The sequence below is a fragment of the Medicago truncatula genome, chromosome 2, assembly GCF_003473485.1.
Source record: "Medicago truncatula cultivar Jemalong A17 chromosome 2, MtrunA17r5.0-ANR, whole genome shotgun sequence".
NCBI lineage: Eukaryota > Viridiplantae > Streptophyta > Magnoliopsida > Fabales > Fabaceae > Medicago > Medicago truncatula.
This window is the reverse complement of record NC_053043.1, coordinates 34,523,593-34,549,936: the sequence shown is the minus strand read 5'-3', so window position 1 is coordinate 34,549,936 and position 26,344 is coordinate 34,523,593. Positions and strand designations below refer to the sequence as shown.

Below are 26,344 nucleotides of genomic sequence, written 5' to 3'. Positions count from 1 at the left end.
TCATTTCTTTTATCTCATGCCTTGAGGCCTCTTTCTCTTCTTAAAACCATTTTCAAAAAATCTTAAAACCAACCTAACCCACCAAAGAAATTTTTGAGGTGAACTACATTGGTTTTGATCCCTTTCTTTAAGGGTATGTAGGCATAGGATTTTTATCCTTCCAAATCAAATAAAAATAACCAAAAACATACTTCTCCTCCCTCCATTCTTTCACTTAGACATTAGGCAATAATTTTTCAAATAAACAAGTAACTTAGCACAAGATAATTTAAGCAAGAGGTTCCTATGGAATACCATAGACGCTTAGGATGCTAGTACCTTCCCTTCGCGTAACCAACCCCCGAATCCAAAGTCTCGATAAGGGTTTTTACTCATTTTTTCCCTTCCCAAGAATAAAAATCGAGAGTTCAAAGATCGACGATTCAAATCAATTAATGGTTTGACATCCGAAAATCGCGAGCACACTCATCGAATGTTGGAGTCCTGCCGATTAACAAGTTTGAATTGCCCCATCCAGGGTAAGACAATTGTTGCAGTTGGAATGTGCATTCCAACCACAACAATTGTGTTACCTTTGAATGGGATAAATTCAAACCTGCAAAACAACAGGACTCAAGCATTTCGCCGAGCACTTCATGTTTTCCCTTTGAAAAGAATAAATTTTTGTGAGGCTTGCTTTAGATGATGGTATTCAAGTGCCACCGAATTGAGGTTCAATCCTTGACACTTAATACCTTCATCTAAACCAGCATAACAAAAATTTAATATTTTCAAAGGAGAAACATGAGGTGCTCGCGAAATGCTCGAGTCCTGTTGTTTGACAAGTTTGAATTACCCCATTCAAAGGAAGACAATTGTTGTAGTTGGAATGCACCTTACCCTAACTAATGACAATCTTTTGGCGGAATCAAACTTTTGATGATATCTTCAGTTGATCTAAGCAACTTCACCCACATATCGATCCACTGGAACATGCTGTGATCCCAAGACATGGTCGTCACGTTTTCGTCGTTCGTTAATTCCACCCAAGTGAATGATACTCTCCCGTCGTCGAGCGTTGGACGTTTATACCAAACGTGTTCCACCATCCTTGTGTCTCTGGGGTTGACTCCTTGGTTGAATTCAGTCAGTTTATCCTTGAGACCTCTTAACGTTACACCAAGGCACCGAACCTTCAACCTCTGAGGTTCTCCGCCGTTGAATTGCGCATGAACGTCGATCCACCCGACCATTGTTTTAAATCTACACAATAAGAAACTAAAAACAATCAATGAAAAACTCATTCAAACATTTCATCGAACACTTGATGTGCACATTATACATAGACTCTAAAATTCATAAAAATAACCCTAAAATTATAAATCATATACTCTTACTAAAATAAAAAAAATTAATCATATAACATAAACATCATGCAAATATTTTAACAACATTAATCAACTAACATATACCCTAAAAATCAATTATAACATGTAAATCTACTAAAAAATAATAAATGTACTCAAAAACTAAAAAATAATAACATTTATAACAACTAAAATGTAAGTCAATAGCATTATAATTACTTACTTGTGATTTTGTTGAATAAAGTTAGTTGGATTTGGTTGTGTTTTTTAGACAGATTTTGAGAGAAATTTGAAGAAATTATTTGGAAGATAAGATGAATAATGGATGAGAGGAGATTCTGCCAGATTTTGTAGTGCAGAAGATCCTCAGCAGTTAACTGCAGCCGGATTTTTCAAAATTTCGGCAGTTAACTACCGAAGAAAACCTCGGTAGTTAACTGTCGAGGAAATCTTCATCATTCTAAAAAACATTTCAAAATCATTCTAAATTATTTTGAAAGCCCTATCTTTACACAAACTTTTAAAATTCATCATAACGGTTCAAATAACAAATAAATATTGGTGCAAATGCACAACTTAAATCAAACCAACATTTTTGTACATTAAACAAAGTAAAACGAGCCCATGAAATTAAAAATAATGTCATAAAAGTAGAAATATAGAAATATACAAATCAATGTCATCAAAAGACTAAAACTAAAAAATAAGTCCTAAAAAGGAAAATACTACTACTGGTCCTAATCCTGCTGATGGTGCCTCCTCCTCGGCCTCTGGGCTCGCCTCCCTTTGTCAAAATCGGCGCGATCTGCTCCCTCATATGGGTCATGGCCTCAAACCACTGCTGAGGGGTCATGCTCATGACCTCCTCCTGGCCTAACTGCGCATCAACGTAGGCAACAGCGCCACTAACCATGTCATAGGTGTCAGGCGAGCTTCTCGCCTCATACCGCTCCCACTGCTCTGCAATGATCTGCTCTTCATTTGCAGGTCTCGGAAGATCTCCTGGAAGAGGTGGCAAGATCTGAGGGTGAGACACCCTAGTGTACCATATGACATAGCCATCCGCCGCCCGCCATGTATCCTCTCCTACCTGCTCACCCCGATCGTCCGCCTTAATCGTGTGAGTGCGGAAGTCGACGAACACCTGCACAATGGAAGACGGTGGGAGATCCCTAACATCAGTCGGATGTCTGGGGATGGTCTGCACGTATCTGTACTACCTCAAAACCCTCTCGGGCAAGTGACGGTACACCCTACGGACACCGCACATAATCCACCCAGAATACCAAAAAACCTCCTCGAAGTCCTGGATCTCTCTGTGCTCCTCGTACGGCCTCCAACATACATCATCTAACTGTATACGATCAAGCAGTGACCGATACGTGATCCCCTCCCCATGACCCTTCTAGAGCTTCCACCTCGCTGCAACCGGATAGTTTTCCACGTAGTCAGTGTTGGGATCAACACTGTAAAACCCTGGAAAATACGCCAAAAACCATGTCTGCCCAAACCAAACAAATAACATTTATAAATTATTACGCAGGGAAAAATATAACAAAAAAATAAAAGTTAATAAAAAAATAAAGTTAACATAAATATAAAATTTAAGTTTTCTTACAGTAAGCAGTGTCACGCTCCCCACAAGAGCTCTGTCTCCAGGCCTACATGCATCAGCCAACTCGCCGTATAGGTAGGCGAGAGTCATACCTCCCTAGGAATAATTACGCATCCCTGCGTAGCCGTCCTCCATGGTCGTCAAATATATCAACTCGATGCGCTTGTTGCTTCTATTGCCAAACAACAAGCATCCGACCAAGTACAGAAGGTAACACTGGACGCAGTAAGTCCTAACCCTCGCCAGCTCCTCAAGCTCCTCCGTACCAGCCAATAAGTTGGCCCTACCAAGGTACGTGGTATACAGGTCCCTCAACCTCGGGTAGCTAATGTACCCACCGTACTCCTGGCTGCAAATCTTTTCAGCCTCATGCTGCGACACACCCAGATACCTCATAAGCAGTGCCGCTCCCTCATGCCTCGACATCTTCTTCCCATGACCCAACATCCGCCCCTCAATAGGAAGATGCGTGAGACATGCGACATCATCCAATGTCACAGTCATCTCCCCCATGGGCATGTGAAAGGTGCTGGTCTCAAGATGCCACCTCTCGCATAAAGTCATCAGCAGGGCATGAGGCACGGTGGAGTACCCAAAGTAAACCAAATCATGTAGCCCGCTCTACTTAAGCGGATCCCAAAACCAATTCTCATTCCCGTTAGGGCGTCCGAGAGTGAGAATCTTGGCCCCATGATTAATCGGTTTAAGCACGCTAAGCTTACGAACCTGAAATAATAGAAAAATAAATATGGTTTAAACAAAAACACATATAAAGAAAACAATTAAACATAAAAAATAGAATTAAAAAAAAACACATATAAAAGTGTATATAATAATTAAACAAACACACATTTAAAGAAAATAATTAAATATAAAAAATATAATTAAAAAAAAACATATATAAATCAGGATATAATAATTAAACAAACACAGATTTAAATTAAAGAAAATATTTTAACATAAAAAAAAACATTTAAAAAAAATACACTTACATTATTTGAATTATACCAGAGTGGCAACGCCACATGATCGCTATAAGAGTGGAGCAAAGACAAGTCAGCCGGTCCACCAGGAAAGGGAGGGTCCACAGGTAACACCTCCGGTGCAGCAGCTGCTGCAATGTCATTCTCGTCTCCTGCATCCTGCTGCTGTGGTATATGATCTTGATCATATCCACCATCAGTCACTTCATGCTGTACCTCATCCTGATAGTTCAGGTACTCCACCCCACTCTGGTCAACAGGCTGTGACGGGTCAACAACCTGTGACTCCTCAGGCTGTGTAGCCTGAGAGCTTCCTGAGCCATCTCCCCTCCGACCTCTACCCCTCTTTGGGATGTGGCCGCTCTGCCTCTCCCTCCGGTGGCTCTGGGTCATCGCACGCCTACCACCAATAATCTTAGATGGATCAATGGGGTCCTGATCGGCCATATCTACAAAAAATAAAATAAAATAAACATCATTTCCATAACCTAATCAAACACATTAAACCTAAACTAAACATAAACAAAATTAAACTCATTAAAACTACAACAATGAACATCATTTCCATAACCTAAAATCATTTAATATAATCATCATTACAATAAAATTTATGTCCATCATTTTCATAATAACCTAAACATCATTCAATAATTAACATACACTTAATCATTTCTATACAACTAAATCATTTGTGTCCATCATAATTCTCGTAACCTAAACTAACTAAAAAATCAAAATACACTTAACCAAACTATAATTAACATCATTTCTATCATTTCCATAACTAAACTAACTAAATAATCAATAAAATTGTCATTGAGACATTTTATCAAACACTTTGTGTGCAAAGTATAAAACATATTCAAATTGTGTTCATTTGCCACCATTCAAACCCACATTATGATTTAAACAACATAGGCAACAACTACATTCAATTATCAATTTCTAAACTACACATGCAATCATCAAATTGTCAATTTTAAAATCAACCCTAACCACATACAAACTACTCTAATTTTTTTAAAAAAATCAACCTAAACAAATTAACATTAACATTCAAATGATTGACACAACTTACTTGTGATAATGTGCACTTGATTTGCTTGCAATTCGTGAAAATGGATTTGGTGAAGATTGGAGAGAAATTGAGAATTTTGGAGGTTTTTTGGAAATGGGAGGTTCTGGTTCTGCCATCTGTTTAAGTTCAGATTTCCTCGGCAGTTAACTACCGAGGTTTTCCTCGGCAGTTAACTGCCGCCGGTTTCCAACAAACTTCGGCAGTTTACTATCGAAGGGTATTTGCGTATTTTACTCGTGTGGCACAGCCAAACTATACGTGGGAACAACAATTCTCAAACAAAACTTCACTATAGTGTCCCTATGCATTAGCCAAGAAAGTCAAAAGTAATATATTTTTTATTTAACACTAGTTATAGGATTTTTCCTAAAAACAATAGCAAAATTACAACAGACTCAATTTAGAAGTCAAAGCAAAATTTTAAGTTCTGTCTTTGTAGAAAAAAGTTACCATGATATGAACCTCAACAACAAGGTTCAAAATAGACTCCACCATGCTTCAATAAAGAAAGAAAAAAAAGGAGATAGACTCCATCATTTTTAGTAAAAAAGAAGGTAAAATCATGGTTTCGAAAACAAAAGTTTATTACACCATGCTAAAACAGAACAAGTTGCATCTAATATTCACTTCTGGTTGCGCGCTCGTGCCTTCATTGCTGCAACATCGAAGGGTAATATGGTTAATGCATGGTTGTGTTTATGAATATTGATGCTTGTATAGCTTCGCAAATCGATTTGTTTGAAGAAGAGTTTGGTCAGAGAGACACGGGGGAAGAGAGAATGGTTGAAAAAGATAATGTGAACTACGTATCAAAATGTAACTCATATCCGCTTCCCTTTGTTTAGGTAGAAGTAACACCAATGTAACTAATTGTTCTCACGATCTTGAGAACAATGATTAAGCTTTTTTTTTTTTGATTAAGTGAAGAATCCGTCGTCGTTGGTATTTCAAATTATTTTTAAATGCACTTTTCCACCATAATCATTTATCAATATGTGTTCCTCTATTACTAAGAATGTTTTATAATGAGAAGTCACCAACTCTATGGAATTAATTTTTCTAAGTAGCATATCCAGTGTCTAGTCAATATGTGAAATAGATTTATGGATCTTTTTGTACAAGATTTACAAGTCATCTCCCCATATATGTTGCAGCAACATGTATGAAACTGTTACAGCTTCTATCCAACTGATAAATGCAGCTACTGCTGCACCATGACAGCATCTTGCGCCAAAATGCAGAATTCATCAATTTGTGCTACTAATTTTAATGCTGATTTCCAAATCCCATGTTGTATTTTGAAAACCTTTTTTTTTTTTTTTTTAAATTTCCAAATCATCAATACACTCGTCGCGTACCAATTACCAAATTGTTGAGATCCTCTGCTCAAAATCTCTCCTTCCTAACATCATGCAATTTTCACTTAGGGATAGCATAATTTTATCCTTTACTAATTAGGAAGGAAATAATATATTTGTTTGCCATATATTTTTGGGATAACTAAAGTGCCACTCTGTCTAAATATCTTGCCGACTATTTCCTATTTGTGAAATACAGAAGATGAGCTAAAAAAGCTCAAATTTTTGCTTTATATTCAGAATATGGTATATGTTTGATATAGTTTTGAATACACCTTTTGCTGATGAAAATGTCACTTTAGGAAATGAAGCTGTCGGAAAATCTTCTGAACATCGCAATTAGGAAGGAAGCTTCTGACCATTGGAGCATGACAACTAGTTCCCTATGACAGACATGTTTTTTCATATTTACTAACTTTCTAAATAGAGTTTATCTAGTTTTGACATTTTCACTATGTAATATTTGTTTGGACTTTGGATCAATAGGAACCTTATTTTTTAAGTGTACAGAGGAAAGCAAAACATAGGTTCTAATTGTTGTTGTGCATGTACCATACAATAAACTTTTCATTGTTAATAAATACAACCAATTTCATTTCTAAGTTATATGAAAAATAAATATGAATAAAAGCTAAATTTTCAATGGCATTAGCAAAATAAAATCAGAAAACAATGCTAAAATCCCATGAAAAGAAACTAATACTAATTAGATCCATATAGATAGGGACTTGGGGGAACTGCAACTTCAACAATTCCTTCTAACATCAGTAAAACATTCTTCATTGTTGGCCTAAGAGAAGGATCTTCTTGAATGCACCAAATAGCAATCATCACAAACTTTTCCAAGCACATCATGTCATTGCCAGCCTCATTATCATTTTCTAGAAGACCGTCAAGTCTTTTAGTCTTATAGCAATCATAAGCCCAATCAGTTAAAATCCCTTGTTCTTCAGTGAAAATTTCTTTCTCTACATTTTTCCTACAACAAATGATCTCTAACAACAATACACCAAAACTATAAGTATCAACCTTTGCAGTGATTGGTGCACTCCTAAACCAATCTGGTGCAACATACCCTTTGGTTCCTCTAATTCCAGTTTCAGTGTGGCTTTGATTAATCAACAATAGCTTTGATAATCCAAAATCTGAAATCCTTGCATTGTATTGATCATCTAGAAGTATATTTTGTGGCTTTATATCACAATGGATGATTTGGGTGCAACATCCCTCATGCAAGTAAACAAGACCTCTTGCAATCCCCAGGATAATGTGGACTCGTTGGTTCCAATCTGGTTTTAATGGGGTGAAAAGAAAGCTCGCTAAAGTACCATTACTCATGAACTCGTATACCAAAATCCGATGTTGTCCCTCATTGCAGTATCCAAGAAGACGAACAAGATTCCTATGAAGGGTTTGGGCTATCACACTCATTTCAGTCTTAAATTCCTTATCACTATCTTGAATCAACTTATCTAGTTTCTTAACTGCCACATTGATCATAATCTCTATTGTTCCTTTGTAGACGATGCTACAAGACCCTCTTCCTAATTCTTCTTTAAAGTTTCTTGTTGCTTCAACAATTTCCTTGAAGCTAAACCTTCGCAAGTTATTGTCAACAAAACTTTCGTTGTTTCTACCACTTTTGATCTTCTTCCGGTTGTAGGGGAACCCAAAAAATATCACCCCGAGCAATGTTAAAATGACAAATATAGAGCTTCCCAAAAGAACTGAAATCACAATGACCAAAGTATCATGATCTTTCTTCACTTTTGAGAAGGAGGACAAATGATCACTTTTCATCAATTTCATGATTGAAATACCATTTACCGCCGGATCATTTCTACCATAAGATAGTGGGAGCTTCTTTTTCCAGCAGGAACTTCGGACTTGGTCAAAATGAACCAAAACACATAAGCAATCTTGCAAACATGATTCCTTACATTCTTGTAAATTAGATGGAGATATTTTTTCATAATCAGATCCAGGCCAATCAGTATTTGGTAACTCCTTCATTGTATATAGATTATCTTGTGAACTCAAATTCCCACCTGCTTGACAGATAACTTGAAAATTTGGTATGCAACCAGCATACATGTTATTTGAATCAATCGGAGAATATTCGTCTGGGCAGGTACAATTTGGCCTTTGGTCATTTGTAATGGTGCACATACTATTAAACCCACATACACCTTCACCATATATGGATGTATAGTACAAGCATATGTTTTCTGGTATAGTCTTTGCAATGACCCAACTTTGTCCTCTTTTTGGATCTTTAGGGTAAACTGATATGGTGAAAACTCCATCATAATTAATTGTTGCTTTGTAGTAGAACTCATCAGTTGAGAATCTCACATTCTGGTTGAAAATAGAAAAGTTATTCCCTCCTATTTTCTCTATGTATAAGAAACCTGATTTGTCAAATATCAAACGTTGGCCAGCATTTGTTTGATTCTCATCATCACTTGTGCCAGATGTGTAGTAAGGATCATAACTATAGTTGCTTGGCAGATTTATAACGTTAAGTACAAGATTTCCATCCTCTTGTAGATGAAATTTGAACCTTCCGTGTGAGAAGTTTAACGCTCCTTGCCGTGAAAAAAGATTCCCATTTAACTCCATTACTTGATTAGGAACTAATGTATCCGTAGGATGACTGAAACTGTCCCATATTGTCGCATTATTTTTGTCTCGCAAATGAAAGTTTCCATCATCATCCATTAGACCATTAGAAATTTTACCTGATGTGAAATCTGATCTCCATAACTCTAAACCTTGAGGGTTGGTGAGAACCAAACCTTGAAAATCATTTAATACCAATCTTGATCCCTTGGGTGCAGGGTTGTCTCCATTTGCATACCAAATGATGGCATCATTTTGTATCTTGTCATACCAAATAGCTAGCAAGAAAAGTGCATTAGGAAGTTGGTAAAACCCAAATGCAAAATCTCTTGAAGGAGAGAGCCATCGGGTTGTCCCATTGCCAGCTGTAAGTGACTCACCAACACTGACACTCACCCCTTGATCCAATGATTTTAAGCTGCATATAATACAATAATAATTCATTTATCTATCAGTACTTGTATTTGATGATTCAATTGATCTTTTATCAATGGCTAAAATTTTAAAATCAAGAACCATTTTGTTAAAAACTCATAATTTTTTATGGTAATTTATTTTATCCAAAATTATTTCCTAGGTTAAAGAATTGAAAAAAGAGAGTAATAAATAGTTAAGAAAATAATATGAAAAATAACATTAATACTTCATTGATATTGTAAAGCGACTTATAATTTTGAGACAATTTTTTTTACTTATAATTTGGGACGGAAAGAGTAGTTTCTATAATATGTAATAAATTTCTTAATTAAACATTAACCGATTCTCTCTCCACACCACACTGTGACCTTACTGATGTCTTGATGCAAGGCCATGCATACACTTGGTCTAGACGATTGGGTTCGTATCATGTGGTTGAAGAAAGACTTTATAGGGTTTTAGTTACTCATTTTTTGATGAGGATGTTTCCATATTGTTCGCTGAGGAATCTAATGATAGGACTTGGGAGCATTATACCACTCTCCGATCCTTCTAAGCACAGAATGTATGAGTATACGAAGCACTAGTTTCGCTTTGAAAATAGTTGGCTAGTTGAGTTGGAAGTGGATACGGTGGTTAGGGATGGATGGGAACAAACAAGGTGAACATGAGCATCTACTATCTCATTCGGTACACTGCACTGAAGGGTCATATCATTGGGACATTGGCTACGTATACGTTTCAAAGAGGATATTGAGAAGTGCTAGAAACAAATATAAGAGTTACATGTGTTTGATAGTGTTGGAACCTGATAATGAAGAAGTATGTTTGATTTGAAAGTTGGTTAGCATGAAATAAATAGATGGTGTCTCAAAGGCAAAGCATATTAGTGTGTTTCTGACCAATGGGAATCAGCAGACAACTGCTGATAAGAAATTGTATGATGAGTTAAAAGCCTTATTGTTGCTCAGTTCCTTGCCTAATAATTGAGATTTTTTTTTGTTGTTGTGAAATTTACTAATTTCGCTCCAAATGGAAGTTGGTAATGTCAGTGGTTAAAGAGAGCATGCAATGAAGACTGCAGTGGATTTGATCAACCTTTCTCATTATATTCCACTTGACTTGATGGTGATGTTTCAGACAGAGTACAGTCAGAGAAAAATGTCTCTTATGGTTATTTGAGAGTGTTGGGTGCAGGGTGTGTATTCACATTCCAAGAGATGAGGAGTCCAAACCATTGAATATTTTGATAAAGATTATAAACACAAACTTGGCGCTGGAAGTTAGATTGATTTTGTGGCTAGACCTCCCACTGGAACTTTTGTTGATGGGAGAGATGTAAAGGTAGATGATGAGTATGTAACTGATGATAATGCACATGATTACCATGAGCCAGTTGAAGATGTTTTACACCTGAGTCAAGCATGGAGAAAGTGGCATTGAAAGAAAATCCAGCAGAGATGTTCACCAAATCATTACCAAGATCAAGGTTCAAGCATTGTTTGGACTTGATTAACTTCATTGAAGAATAGATGAAGGTTGGAGAGGGAAGCAAAGTGATTGATGGTTAAATTGACATCATCACTGATTTGAAGTCAAGGTGGAGAATTATGAAAGTTAACTTAAAATCAGGTTCTGGAGAAATCGTGCCTCGATTCAGAAGCAACGTGCCACGATTCAGAAGCAACGTGCCACGATTGTTGAAGAAGTTCCTCAAGCAAGTCACTGAAAAAATCGTGTCACGATGGAATCGTAATGTGGTACGATGGGACGCCGATGGCGAAAATAGAAACATATTTTCAGTGCAGATTTGTTCCAAATTTTAAGGGTTACTTTTACTATAAATATAAACCTTGTATCAGATGCAAAAGTTGTTGAGGCAAAATCCCTAATTAATTTTAAGGGTTAATAGGCCTTTATCCCCCTGTAATATAGGTCACTTTTGGTTTTGCACCCTGTAAAAAAAAAAAATTTGGATTCGGACCTTGTAAATTTTTTTTACTTTGGAAAACCTCACTAGACCAGCTGACTGTGCATTTTTGCTGATGTGGCATACTGCGTCACCTTTTTCGGATGACGTGGCGCGCTGACTGTATAATTATTTTTATTTTTTTATGGGGTACAAGTGGCATTTATGATTTTTTTTAAAAATTTAAATTTTTTTTTCAAAAAAACAAAAAAATATTATAAAAAATATAATAAATTCTGGAAAAATAAAAATATTAATAATTTTTTATTTGATAAGCAAGGAGTGAAGGCAGGCATTAGGATACGTCATCGACATCCCAACTAGGTTGGCACCCCGAGATACCTCCGTCGTATGCCGCCACACACAACAAAATTTTATTAAAAAAGGAGGAAAAATATTTATAAAAATGATTAAAAAACGAAAATAATTATGGAAAAATAAATAAAAATGAAAAAAATCTGGAAAATTTTAAAATTTTAAAATTCTAGTAAAATCTAGAAAATTTAATAAAAAAATCTGGAAAAATAAAAAAATTAATATATATCGAAATTTTCAAAAAATTATTAAAAAAAATCTAAATTAAATTAAAATTATAAAAATGAATCGAAATTCTATAAAAAAAATAATATATATCGAAATTCTATTCTTCATGATCTAATGTTATGTTTTTTTAATTATGAATATACTTTCCAATATTTTGATTTTCTGTATAAAAAATAAAAAAACAAACTTTTTAATTTCGAAAGAAAAATCTGAACTTTCATTTTTAATTCTATTCTTATTAGATTCAAAAATTTTGAAATATGTTAAGTTGCTGAATTTTTTATTTTTTTATAAAAAAAATCTTCTTAATTTTGAAAAAAAAAATATGAATTTTTTTTAATTTTTCTCTATTGAAAATAATATGGAAATATGAATTTTTTGAAATATATTAATTTTTTCAGATTTTATTTTATTAAATTTTCTATATTTTTTTCATTTTACCAGATTTTTTAAATTATTCCAGAATTTTTTTTAATAAATTTTCTAGATTTTTTCATTATTTTTAATTTACCAGATTTTTATTAATTTTTCCATAATTAGTTTCGTTTTTTTAATCATTTTTATTAATATTTTTATTTTTCTAGAATTTATTTCATTTTTTTATAATATTTTTTTCGTTTTTTTAAATTTTTTAAGAATTTTTTTTTAAATAATCATTAATGCCACGTGTACCCCATAAAAAAATTAAACAGTCAGCGTGCCACGTCATCCAAAAAAGGTGACACAACATGCCACATCAGCAAAAATGCACAGTCAGGTGGTCTACGGGGTTTTCCAAAACAAAAAAATTTTACAACGACCAATCGAATTTTTTTTTTACAGGGGCCAAAACCAAAAGGACCTATATTACAGGGGGTAAAGGCTTATTAACCCTAATTTTAAAGATAATAAACCAATATGATTAGAGAATTAATGAACTTTGATTAATTCCTTGGTATTTAACTTGTGCTCTGAGGTCAGAAAGTTAGATCAGAATGTTGCTCAAAAATCAGAATGTTCAAGCAGAGATAGGTTGTTCTTATACAAGCCAAGAATCTCGCCGATCCAAAAACCGACCAAAAACTCACCACAAAACAACCTGAAACGATTTTGAAAAGAAAGGTAGTTTTCGCTAATTCCTAGATCTAGGCTTAATCGTACCTTTTTTTTTGAATTCTTAATAAAAAAAAATAGAAAGAGGAGGAGAAGGAGGTTTGAAATCGAAAATTTTACCAAAGAAAATGAGTTTTTTTAACTCCGGCGTGGAGGCGCCGCCGCGATGACTCGCCGGCCACCGCATCGAATTTCTTTCCAGCTACCACCCTCCTCCATCGTTTTAAAAAGAAGATAAAGAGAGAGAAAATAGCGTTGCTCTCAAACAAGAGAAGAGAGAGAAAGAGTGTTTGCAAAGTGAAAATAAAACCAGCAAACCCCTATTTATATTCCTCCTTGAACCGGTTTTATTTAATTAAATCGGTTCACTCTATGAACCGAACCGGGCCAACGCCCCTGCATGTGTTTAGGCCCAATTCAGTTTCTTTTTAATTCCTGCACCCCCTTTATTTCTTGCTGACCCCCTCTGCATTTTATTTTTATTTCTTTCATGCATTTTTAATTTCTCTTGCATTTTTATTTGTTCTTTTACATTTTACTTTTTTACTTTATGTTTATTATATCATCATGCATTTTTTTAATTTTCATCATTTATTTTTATTGCAAGATTTAGCATGTAACTAAGCCAATGTACAATATAAATGAAAAAAAAGTGTGTGTGTGTTTTAATTCTTTACCACTTTATATATCTAAAAAATGCAAAAAAATTAGACTAGGAATTTTGTGGTGATCCAACTTCACTACAAAAATCCACACGCTTTTATTTTTATTGTTCCGTTAGTTTAATTTTCATTTATTATTCCAAAACAACAAAAACATTTAAATAACAAAAATATTTTCATAATAAACCTTAATTTTTAATCAAGTCATCGTTATTTTTATTTTTCTTTCTTAATCAAATTTCAAATCATTTTTAATCCTACTTTGAGTCATTTTTCTTTTAACTTAAAAAATACAAACCAGCTTATTTGCCACTTGGCTTTTCATTTTAAAACCTTTTTCAAAACTAATAAAAAACACAAAACAATCAAACGTCAATTTCTACCATGAACTACATGGTTTTGATCTCTCACGGGTACGTAGGCAAAGGACTTGTCCTTCCAAATCAACTAAAATCAATTTTATTTTTCTTTTTAACTCATCATTCAATTTTATTTTCATCTCTTTAAAAGCAAGTAAGTTTAAGCACAAAAAGTTAAATAAAATCAAGAGGTTATCGTAGAGTACTACGAATATTTAGGGTGCTAATACCTTCCCTAAATATAACCAACCCCCGAACCCTTAATCTTTAAAAATATGGTATTTGAACCTTTTTCCACTTTCTTTTGAAAAAAAATTAAATGTACAGTCGTGAAATACTTAGTGAGTCAAACGCTAATCAAATAGCCTTGATCTCCGAAAAATGACGCGACAGGTTTGTATAGAGCTTGTCTCTTGGCAACAAAAACTAGGATTTGAGGGTGGATTCACCTTGGCAAACACTATTAGGATTGAGTCTCTTGGTTACGGGAAGAGTTTGGGGCTTCAGGTATAATTAGGTGGGAGACTTATTCTTGTAACCCATTGATATCTCTTTTTTAAAGTTACTCATCATTATAGTGAAACGGAGGGCTTCTCTCTACCTAGACTAGGTCAATTTGGATCGAACTAGATAAACAAATTCTTTTGTGTTCTCTCTTTCTTTCTCTCCCTGTTTTCTACTTTTGGTTTGTGTTTATAATTGTTCCATACACTTTGTTTTGGTTGCTTGATTATCACTTGCTCCACACATCAAGTGTTTTATTGGTGTGATTTTCATCGAATTCACAACAGGGATTGTTTTGATTCACCTTGAACAAAACACTATTAGGATTGAGTCTCTTGGTCACGGAAAGATATTGGGACTTTGGGTAGAATTAGGTTTGAAGACTGATTCTTGTAACCCTCGGCTACCTCTTTGTAAAGAAATGCCAATTATAGTGGAACAGAGAGCTTCTCTCTCCCCTAGAGTAGGTCATCATTAGACCAAACTGGGTAAACAATTTCTTGTGTTCTCCTTCGTCCTTTATCCCTTGCTGTTTATTTTTGCTTGAATTATTTTGTCACTCGCTTGATTTGATTTGCTCTACGCATCAAGTTTTTTTTATTGGTGTGGTTTTCACAATGAATTCACAACAATTGGCGCCCATGGCGGGGCAAGGGTCAAATCAATAACCAAGTATCATGGATTCAAAGTGAGATATTTAGAAGTTTACCGGTAGTAATGACTTCAGGTTGTGGAAGGTAAAGATGAGGGTGATAAGTGCTCAAAAGTTATCTAATTCGTGTGTTAGGTTGGGCATTTTGGTGATTTGTTTTACAAGTTATCGATGGAAAAGCTTCAATTATGTGCAATAATGTCATTTATGCTTTACATTCCTTACTCAACCCTTTTTGTGCAGGAAAATGCAAGCAAGGATAAAATTGTACCAAGTTCACAAGATTTTCGCCATTAGGGAAATGTTGGCGAAGTTCCAGAAAGGTTTCGCCATCAGCGAAGTTGTGGGCGAAGTTTAGAAGCAGAAGGCCTAATTTTGCCATTAGCGAATATTTCTCCATTAGCGAAATTGCATCAGAAGGATTTCACCATCAGCGAACTTCAGGAAAGTCAAGTGGATAAGGGATAGAGGCAGATTTCATACATTTTGCTAATAGCGAAATATTTGGCTATTAGCGAAATTTCGCAGAAGTGGCCCATATAAATATTTTTCTCTTCTCTTTCCAACGACTACTTACTATTTTATTAGACACATTTTCTGGTTTTTAGAGAGAGGTTAGGGCATTTCTAGAGAGAGAAACACAAAGCAAGGTAGTTAGGAGTAGATTCAACTCAAGATTTGTTAAGACATCATGGATCTAGGCATTGAATCTTCATCTTTTCTTCATCCTTTGCAATGCTATCATAGACATATGTAGCTACATCTACCCTTGTGGGTTTTGAGGTATTCAAACAAGCTATTATGTAATTTCTTGATCTTTTAATATATAGTTCTAGCTTATTTATTTAATATTGTTGTTATTCTTGTGTAATGCTTTATTGAGATTCAAAATGATATTGACAAATACTTTTGGGTTTAAGAAATAGAATAACAATCTATCTTAAGTTATCACTCTAGACATAGATGTTAATATTTGATAATTACATTTAATCTAGAATTTAATGCTTTTGGGTCATTTAATCGGTTGGGAAATCGTCGATTAAATGATCCAATCAACTTTGTGATTGTTTAAATGTTTGGGAAATAGACATTTAAACAATCTCTTAGAAATAACGATATCATTTGGACACGAATGATATTGTCGAGTGATTGTGATAATATCGTTTGAAAAGCTAGAATCCGTTATTTGATCGAGAGATTGCAGCTATTACGCTTGGTTGATGTCTCTGACCCCAAGCGAAATAGCCCTATCTCTTCTCATTTTACTTTTATGTCAAATAGAAAAATAGTTTTACACAAACAAACAATTTATACCCAAACACTTAATGTGATAAATATTGTGAAAATGCTTATGAAATACGCAACTCCCTGCGGAAACGATCATATTATACTTACGTGTAAATAGTTTTATGACATGTAAAAATATTACATCAGAGGGAAATTTTAATTCAACAAAAGTGTCTTGAAGCATTGAAGGGAGAAGCACATATGCCAGTGCATCTAACACCTACTAAGAAGATTGAGATGAATGATAAAGCGATCAGTGCCATCATTCTGTGTCTTGGGGATAAGGTGTTGAGAGAGGTAACATGAGAGACTACTGTTGTTTCTATGTGGAATAAACTTGATTCATTGTACATGACCAAGTCCTTGTCACATAGACAATGTCTGAAACAACAATTCTACTTTTACCGAATGGTGGAGTCAAAACCTATAATGGAATAACTGACGGAGTTCAATAAGATTATTGATGATTTGGAGAACATAGATGTAAATATGGAAGATGAGGATAAATCCTTACCCCCTACTGTGTGTTTTACCTAGGTCCTTTGATAATTTCAAGGATACAATGCTTTATGGCAAAGAGGGCACTAGCACTTTGGAGGATGTCCAAGTGGTTTTGAGAACCAAAGAGCTAACCAAATTAAAGGAGTTGAAGGTTGATGATAGTGAAGAAGGCTTGAATGTCTCGAGGGGGAGAAGTGAAAATAGAGGAAATGGGAAAGACAAGAATTCTAGGTCAAAGTATAGGTCGAGGGGTGGTGGTAATAAAACAAAGTACAAATTTTTTATTTGTCACAATCTAGGTCACTTCAAGAATGATTGTCCTGAGAGGGAAGGAAATGGAAGTGGTAGTTCATCCGTTCAGATTGCAAGTGAAGACGAAGGTTATGAGAGTGTTGGAGCACTAACTGTGACAAGTTGGGAACCTGAAAAGGGCTAGGTCTTGGACTCTGGTTGCTCTTATCACATCTGTCCGAGAAATGAGTACTTTGAAACATTACAGCTGAAAGAAGGTGGAGTTGTTCGCCTTGGTAATAATAAGGCTTGCAAAATTCAAGGTATGGGTACTATCCGTCTCAAAATGTTTGATGACCGTGATTTCCTTTTGAAGAATGTGAGGTATATTTCCGAACTTGAGAGAAATTTAATATCTATAAGCATATTTGATGGTCTAGGATATTGTACTAGAATTGAACGTGGTATGATGAGAATTTATCATGGTGTATTAGTTATAGCTAAAGAGTATAAAATACAAGGTTATATATTTTAGAAGGTTCCACTGTTATAGCTCATGCATCGGTTGCTAGTGTAGACACTTTGGACATAACTAAACTATGGCATTTCAGGTTAAGTCATGTTAATGAGAGGGGTTTGGTTGAGCTAACTAAACAAGGTTTGCTAGGGAATGAAAAATTGAACAAATTATATTTCTGTGATAATTGCACGTTAGGAAAACAACACAAGGTGAAGTTTGGGGTAGGTGTACATAAATCTGGTATGAAACCTATGGTTTTCTGTTCTCCTATTTTGGGAACGCCACATTTTTAATTAGGTTAACTTGTAGTACATGTTACCATAAGATTTAATGGAGTTTAGAAACTAGTTTCTTAAATCAAAAGTAGAAACCACATAACTATTGTTTTACCAAGTTAATTATGATTTGAATTATATTGACTTTTCATGTTTTACGTAGTTTCAATCTTTTACAAATAAGGTTAGGGTTCATAAACAAACTCTTACGCTTTAACTAAATCATTACCTATGACTTTTGCTCAAGTGTCTTTAATTCATTAGGGACCCATTGGGTATTAGGGGTAGATATCTCATGAAGTATAATTCCTTTACATGATAGTTTAGGAGTTACACGAGATGTTGCCGTCAAAGAACATGTTCATGGCTTTCATAACTGAGTTATTGATGTTTTGAATAATCTGACATCTGCAGGAATATTCTTTCTATAGTAATCAATTGTTTATGTAATTCTCGGGTCTTAATCAATAGGTAGTTTGAATTAATCCAACAAAGAAGAAAGAGGGGATTTAAGGATTTCCTAATCATCGTTACACATATGAATCGCACAAACCTAAGCTTGCATTAAACATGGCAATTAAACCCTGAAAATCTCTTCTACATCTCTTTTCTAATTTAATTTTAATAAGTTTTATTAATTAACGAGTTGAACAACAATCCATGTGGAGAACCATAAACTTACTACTTTAATACTTGTTATGATTTGGTGTACTTGCCAATTTCGTCCATCGCTCAGTTGATAAGTCAATAATAATTAAGTTGTTTTTAAGTGTTTACTTTAGTAAAATTTTGTTTGCTTTAGTTTGTTTTTAGAACTATTTTACTACAAGTTGTTTGTTTTAATCTCAGGATCAAAAAGGATGTAAGACCAAGTCTTTGAGCATGAAAAGAGATCAAGAAGCATGGTTTGAGCACAATTGAAGGATGATGAATGATTGGAGCTTGATGGAGAGGAGATAAGTTGGGAAATTATGTCCACTTTGTCGCACACGGTCTGTTCCACTCCATTACATTTCGTTTTATTCCACTTCGCTCCGTTATGTACCATGAATCCAAACAGAGCTTAGGAATTATTGTATTATTTTAAAAAATTCAAGATTTAAATTGAACGATAGTTACAAATTATTATTATATTCATAAAAAGTTCATTATAAAAATACTTTGAAAAGTTTACAAAAAGTTTTTTATTTTCACTTCTTTAAAACAAATCTAAAAGCATCGTACCAAACATGTTTCTATTTTATTTTATTTTCTTAAAGATAGTTTTTAACATTTGATTTACAAAAAAGTTTTAAAAACTCAAAATAAAAACACAATCAAATAGGCCATTAATTAATCGCTCACCTTATCACTTGGGTTAGTGTAGTATTGTTGATTTGAGGCTTTAGTGCGCGGCTATTAACTATTAAGATCTCGGATTTGATTCTATCAAATACCAATTTCAATGAAATAGTTTGATGCTTAAAAACAAAAATGCATTGCTCTCACCTTGAAATCCACTACAATTATCAATTGAACTGATTTTTGAAGTATTTTATTTCCTTCTTAAGCGTAAAAGATATGAGAGTATTTTCTAACCTGACGTTACCGGAGGCCGGACAAAAGACCACTTGGTAATCAGTATGCGAACAGGAAAACGTCTTGACATCATTCGTTAAAATATAGGCTTGAGGGCACGCCGTCTTGAATATCTTAACATTAACATCTGCACTTGTCTCGTTACAATTTCCCCAACAAGAACTTTTACATGCCACAACTGTTCCATTTTGTGTCACCTTCAACTTCGTTGGACACCCCGTGTTTAGATCCACGGGACAACTCGTGTTGTTACACTTTCCAGTGGAGGGAACTACCTCCATTGGAATGTTGTAACCGTCTAAAATGCTGATGTCATAAAAATCTTGATTGTTTGGACCGTTCAATCTGAATTTCGCCAGTGTAGCAGGTGGGGATCCGCGGCCTTCACATTTAACTTTTCCCGTGCCACAATCACCAGTGATGCAAGAGAAGCCCCCAGTGGTTGAATCTGTCGTGCAGAGTGTCCGGCCCCAGACAAAACCATCCCATTTGGCGGGTATAGTGATTGTGGAAGTCTCACCCGGTTTTAAAACGAAACCGCTTCCACTTAGAGTTGAAGCTGGCCATACAGTGTAGTTACATTTGTTAACTATAGTAAAATTTGCTGAAATCACCCCTGCAAAAATAATTGTAACTTAATTACTCATTGAATGTGTATTATTTTTTCGTGATACAGTTCGATGATGCTACCTGTTGCATATAGATGAAGTATGAGGAAGAACAAAAAGAAAAGCAAAGGTTGTTGAAGTTGCACCATTAGGAAATTGTATGTGTATTGAAGAGAACAAAGGTTGGTGGAATGAAAATAAAATGAGGTGCGTTATTTAATTTTTTTTTTTTTTAAGGAAGTGTGTTATTTAAATAAGTGAAATGTTAACGAGTGTCCTGGGACACTTTTAAGCACTTTTAATAGTAAGTTTTTATGAAAATTTGTATAATCAATATTTTTTTATTTTATTTTGAAAGAGTGTAATCAATGTGTTGGAATTTGTAATATTTGAATTTTTTAAAAAATATTTTATAAATTTAAGATTCTTAAAAAGTGTTTCAGAGACACACGATTAACAAAGACCCTTTAAATAACTATTACAAAATGTTCCTTTCCACTTATTTGGGATCAATTGTTCATCCCCAATGGTTTTCTCTTGAATTAACTAGGTTATGTTAATCTTTGCTGGATATTTACAGGGGATGGCCCAGTTAACGTGGCTTTTAATTAGTCTTGTCTAGGCGATCACATGGTTACGGCTCCCATTTACTCCATTTCATGGGAGTCGTTGGGGTTTAATGCGGCAAGTTGCTCAATTCACCTTTAGATATCTATATCTATATAGTCCCTTCGTTCTATAATAAATAATCTATTTAAAAATGTGTATTATTGATATAACAAATTTTTAACGTATTTTTTATTAATATATAAAGATAAATAATATTATATAAGATCAAAATAATATATTGATATGTGTAAGAGAGTAAATTAGTTTAAGGACAGTTTTGTATTTAACTTAAGGACATAATTGCTTTTCCTAATTATCCGGCTGAATTTACGGGGGAGTTCCATTACTTCCAATTAATTTCAATGCAAGTTGGGAATAAAAAGAGTGACATTTAATTTCAATGCATTGCAAGCGTGCATCACATGATTTTTTATTTATAGGAAAAACCTCACAACATTAACTAGTAACAAAACCTCTCAAAAAAAATAAACTAGTAACAAAAATGATTTTTTTGGTAGTGTCACACTTTTGTTTTGTGAAGCCTATATACATACTCAAAGAAAGTAACAATTTTTTTTTTTTATCATGCATTGGATTTAAAAAGCGTGACACTACCAAAAAAGTTACAACACTACTAAAAAATTCATTTTGTTACTAGTTTTTTTTAGAGGTTTTGTTACTAGTTGATGCTGTGAGGTTTTTCTTTAAATATATGTGATTTATAACGCTTGCAATGCATTGAAATTAAATGTTACTCTTTTTATTCCTAACATGCATTGAAATTAATTGGAAATAATGGAACTCTCAAGTAAATTCCGATGGATAACTAGGAAAAGCAATTATTTCCTTAAACTAATTAAAAAACTGTCCTTTTATTTAAAATAAATATTAATAGCGACAAAAGGGTGTTTTACTAAAATACAAAGTAGGTGTAGTAGTTTGCTAACTTGCACCTTACTGCTTTGGGGTGAGTGTAAGTTAGCAGCCCCTATATATATATATATATATGGTTGGAAATTGCACCCCGTTTGAGATATTTTTTAGATTTAATTGCACTTTTGGTCTCCTATCTTTTTAAAAGTTGTGATTTTGGCCCTCTAACTAATTAAAATACAAAACAGCCCCCTATGTATTGAATCTTTGGCAGTTTTGGCCCCCAAGGTCACTTTTGACTTAGTCTTCGCTGACGTGGCACCCATATCCCTTAAGTGAGGTGCCATGTGTCGACCATTGTGGGTACCATGTCAGTGAAGACTAAGGCAAAAGTGACCTTGGGGGCCAAAACTGCCAAAGACACAATACATACACTACTACAAAAATGGACTTATATAGCGCTTTTATAGGGGGTTGTTTTGTATTTTAATTAGTTAGGGGCCAAAATCGCAACTTTTAGAAAGATAGGGGGCCAAAAGTGCAATTAAGCTTTTTTTTTTTTTTTTTTTTTCGGGTTGTTCGTGTAGGATATGTGTGAATGTTGCGTCTTGTTATTTGTTGTGTTTATGGTTGTGTTCCTTTGTTGACGGAGGTTTTGTATTTTGCTGCTGGCAGTAAAGGTTGATTTTGGTAGATCCTCTTCTTTTGATGGCCGACATTCTTCCACTATTTTGGTTAGCGAGGCTGGGGGGTCGATCTCTGGGGTGTTCCTGAATTAGATAAAGTAGTCATAAGGAATGGGGGTTTGAATTATCCTGTAACTTAAAAAGTAATTCTCAAGTTGAAATTTGGAATGGTTAAGTTAATAATAAACTTCAGAACGTTCTGATGTCTGAGTGCAAAAACAATTTAACAAAGTAAATGTGTTTGTGTGTGTTTGTGTTTGGAGTAAGTAAAGAGTATAGGGAAGAGAGAATCAACACACATAAATTTATAGTGGTTCCCCCAATGTGGGTTAGTCCACTCCTCACAATCTTGTGAGAGTTTCCACTATGATGCTTGAGATAACCTCTCAAATCCTGCACCTTACAATCTGTGTTCACATGAACACTTACAACTCTGTATTCTCTAAGCCTCAGCAGGCTTGCACCTTGTTGCTAAGTTAACCACTTAGACTTTTACAAACTCAGCTCAAACTAACACTTTGGTACCCTTAAAGCTAGATGAGATTTGTTTACAATTTGTGAGAAGTTTGAATGTTTGAGAATCAAACGGAAGAGAAGGAAGAAGAAGAATAAGTTATCTTTAAGAGAGATAACAAAGAGTATTGATGTACACTACAAGAAGGTAAAAATAGCCTTCAGTGATGATCAATTTCAATTGCAAGAGCTTCAAACAAAATCAAGTTGTTTTCTTGTATGCTTTGCAATGGTGCAAGTAATTTTGAACTCCAAGAGAGTTAGACTCACTAGTAGAGCCTGTGAATGTGTGTTCATTGGGTATGTTATAAATAGCAGATCATATAGGTTTTTATGACCTAAATGCTAAAGTGAGCATAAAATTAAACAATGTTGATTTCTATCTAAATAAATACCTCTTTAAATAAAGAATAGTGGTGGCACTAGTTGGGGCGCTAGTGAGAGCACGACATTAGTGGGGGCAAAAAAATATCCTATTTTAAAATTAAGAGTTAGTGGGGGCACTATATATGATCACATTCCATTAATCAGAAATAGTTATGAAAATATCGTCTGAGCGAGGTAAGAAAGTTATAATTACTAAAGAGTATAAACCTAATTATATGGTTTGTATATTGGAATATGATCCATCTAACCTTCAAGAAACTTTGTCTTCATTGGATTCTCTAAAGTTTAACGAAAGATGACACTTAGTTGACTTACCTCTTGATTGTAAATGAATCAGTTGTATTTGGATTTTGAAACAAGAAACTAAAACTTGATGGTTCAGGAGATGAATACAAGACTCACCTTGTAGTCAAAGGTTTTAGACAAAGATAAAATTATAGACTTCTTCAACACTCACTCACCAGTCGTTATAATCATATCCATAAGGGTACTAGTCCCTTTAGTCGTTGTTCATAACTTGACGGTACTCCAAATGGATGTGAAAGCTGCTTCTTTAAATGGTGAACTAGAAGAATAAACCTATATGGAACAACCTGAAGGTTTTGTGCTTCATGGACAAAAAAACAAGATCAGTAAGTTAGATAAATCTTTGTATTGTCTAAAATAAACTCCTAAGCAATGGCCTGGAAAATTTGACAACCTAAAGATATCGAATGAGTATAAAGGTAATGAAAGTGACAAATGTATTCACTACAAATATGGAAATAACATTTGCACGATCATATGTTTCTATGTAGACGACTTGCTATTATTTAGTTCAAATATTCATGTTGTAAATAATTGTTTAGCAACAACATTGATGACAAAGAACTATACGAAGTCAAAATAATTCTTGATATCAAGCTTACTAAAATAGAAAAGAGAGTTTCTTTAGATCAATATCACTATGTTGAGAAGATCAAGGAAATATAATTATTTTGATTGTAAACATGCAAGCACACCTTATTATCCATGTGTAAAACTATTCAAAGTCACACTGTACTATCAAAGTCTTTGATTGTAAACTGTTCATTCTCTTTGTCCTTTAAGTTCTTTGTTGGTTTCTACACGTGGTCAGAAGAAGACACATTGTACTATCAAAGTCTTGATAGAGAAATATACAAAAGAGGAAAAATCTGACGTGGATTATGAGTCCCTCTGGGTCTTCTGTTCTTCAGAGTCTGATGCAGATCTTCAGGTTCGAAGTGACTTGCTTTCTTCTGATCCAAGGCGTTGACTTCTAGTTGACCTTTCTTCAGATCTTCTACCATAGTCTATTAGCTTCTCTTGTGCTTCTGATTCTCTTATACATGTTCATACCTTGCTAAATTTTATTCTATGATCCTGCACACTTTATGTATAAAAAACCAGATTTCTCAAATAATATATATAAAAAATTAAACCAAGTATTTGTGACAGTTTGAACCATCGCAAGTCCTCCCACAATGTCCTTTGCGACAGTTTTAACGACCGTCATAAAATAATGTAGCGTTACCAATTTCCTAAACTGTTTAGAAACCGTCCCAAATGACCATATGCGACCTTTAAAACTGTCGCAATATCTCATTTTAACGGCTGCAAATAACCTTTTTTGTTGTAGTGTGAGACGATTCTAACTCTCATCAAAACTCAAACAAGTACAACATCTTATCTCTTGTGATGCAAGACACCGATGAATATTGCAAATCATGGACTCTGAATACTAGAAATTCAGTATTAAATTTTTTTACGACGGGTCATTTATATTAAATGATTCATATATAGCGGAACAATATTTAAAAGGTTAAAAGGAACTTTTGGCCCTCCAAGTTTTCAAAACTAGCGATTTTGGCCCCTCTAATTTAGAAATCACACTTTTGGCCCCCCAAGTTCACCGCCTTTGCAAAACCATGACCCTCCTTGGTTTTGACTAGGTCAAAGCTGACGTGACACATTTTTGACGTGGCACATTTTTTTATTAAAAAAGTTGACACTTATGATTTTTTTTAATTCATCTGGATTTAAAAATTATAATCTTCACCATCTAAAACTAAATCCACAAATCACCAAATACAGAAAATCATTAATCTTCACCACATCCCTCATCATCGTTCTCTATACCAAAACCGTAACCGAACACTTCAGTAGTTGAAAGTTTCATTCCACCACAAGAATCACCCTCTCCTGATCGCTCAACACCATCACATCCACCTCTGGTAAAGTATTGCATGCCATCAGATGCTTGATTTGCCGATCCAGATCTACATGCTCGATCTGCCCTTCCAAATTCGTGTGTGATTGGATGGCGATTTTTTTCTTCAGATCTACAAAAACTGCCAAGATCCGAGTTTAGTGGGTAACGATCGTCGGAGATTCGTCAGAGAAGATGAGTGTTTGGATCGAAACAAGATGTTAGCGCATCTCAATAATTCTTGTTAAGCAAGCTAGGGTTTTCTACGGTTTTGATTATTGGAATTGTGATAGAATAAGAAGAATAGAAAATGAAAAGTGAAGTATTATGAATATTATGATTTCATTTAGCTGTGAATCACACATGCATGTGTTTATATACATGTTTTGCTAGGTAGCTTGAGAAACAAGTCATCTCCCAAACCCTAACTACCTTATGCTAAAAGCAAGCAAAATCTGTAACAAACTTTTAACAAACAAATTAAAACTAACTTGATTACTATATGATTTAACCAACAAGACTTGATTAAATCACTAATCAACTATACTAACTTGAATTAACAACTAGCAAAAGAAAGATAGTGAGACGATGCATTTTGATAATAATAGTTTCTTCATATTACTGACCTCTTGTTAATTATTTCATTTGGTTGTGTTTTTTGTTTTCTTTTAATTTTTTTATTCTTTGGATTGAATCTTGTAGTTTTTCTGGTGAAAATGGGTTGAAATGATACTAAATGGGTTGAAATGATACTAAACATAATCAAAACAAAAAATATCGTCATACAGGTACCTGACTCTCCTTTTCGAGCTGACATCGAGATCTGATGAATTCAAGAGTATGAGAAGTTTGAAGGAGAATAAAAAA

The 26,344-nt window shown here is 34.4% G+C and overlaps 2 protein-coding genes across 2 annotated transcripts; both read right to left on the bottom strand.

The window, feature by feature from the left end:
- Positions 1 to 7,063: 7,063 nt before the first annotated feature.
- LOC120578388 (G-type lectin S-receptor-like serine/threonine-protein kinase LECRK3) lies at positions 7,064 to 9,446 on the bottom strand. The gene has a single exon (XM_039831075.1). The coding sequence runs from the start codon at positions 9,444 to 9,446 to the stop codon at positions 7,083 to 7,085; it is 2,364 nt and encodes a 787-aa protein (XP_039687009.1). The 3' UTR covers positions 7,064 to 7,082.
- Positions 9,447 to 19,522: 10,076 nt separating this feature from the next.
- Positions 19,523 to 20,367, bottom strand: LOC25487003 (pathogenesis-related thaumatin-like protein 3.5). The gene is made up of 2 exons (XM_013608836.3): positions 20,283 to 20,367; positions 19,523 to 20,208 (listed from the first exon to the last, which is right to left on the bottom strand). The coding sequence occupies exons 1-2, from the start codon at positions 20,347 to 20,349 to the stop codon at positions 19,523 to 19,525; spliced, it is 753 nt and encodes a 250-aa protein (XP_013464290.2). The 5' UTR covers positions 20,350 to 20,367.
- Between the last annotated feature and the right edge of the window lie 5,977 nt (positions 20,368 to 26,344).

Coding starts and splice junctions, on each gene's coding strand:
- LOC25487003 (XM_013608836.3), bottom strand. CDS start 20,349: ATGGTGCAACTTCAACAACCTTTGCTTTTCTTTTTGTTCTTCCTCATA. Junction 20,209..20,282: donor ACTTCATCTATATGCAACAG/GTAGCATCATCG, acceptor TTATTTTTGCAG/GGGTGATTTCAGCAAATTTT.
- LOC120578388 (XM_039831075.1), bottom strand. CDS start 9,446: ATGAATTATTATTGTATTATATGCAGCTTAAAATCATTGGATCAAGGG.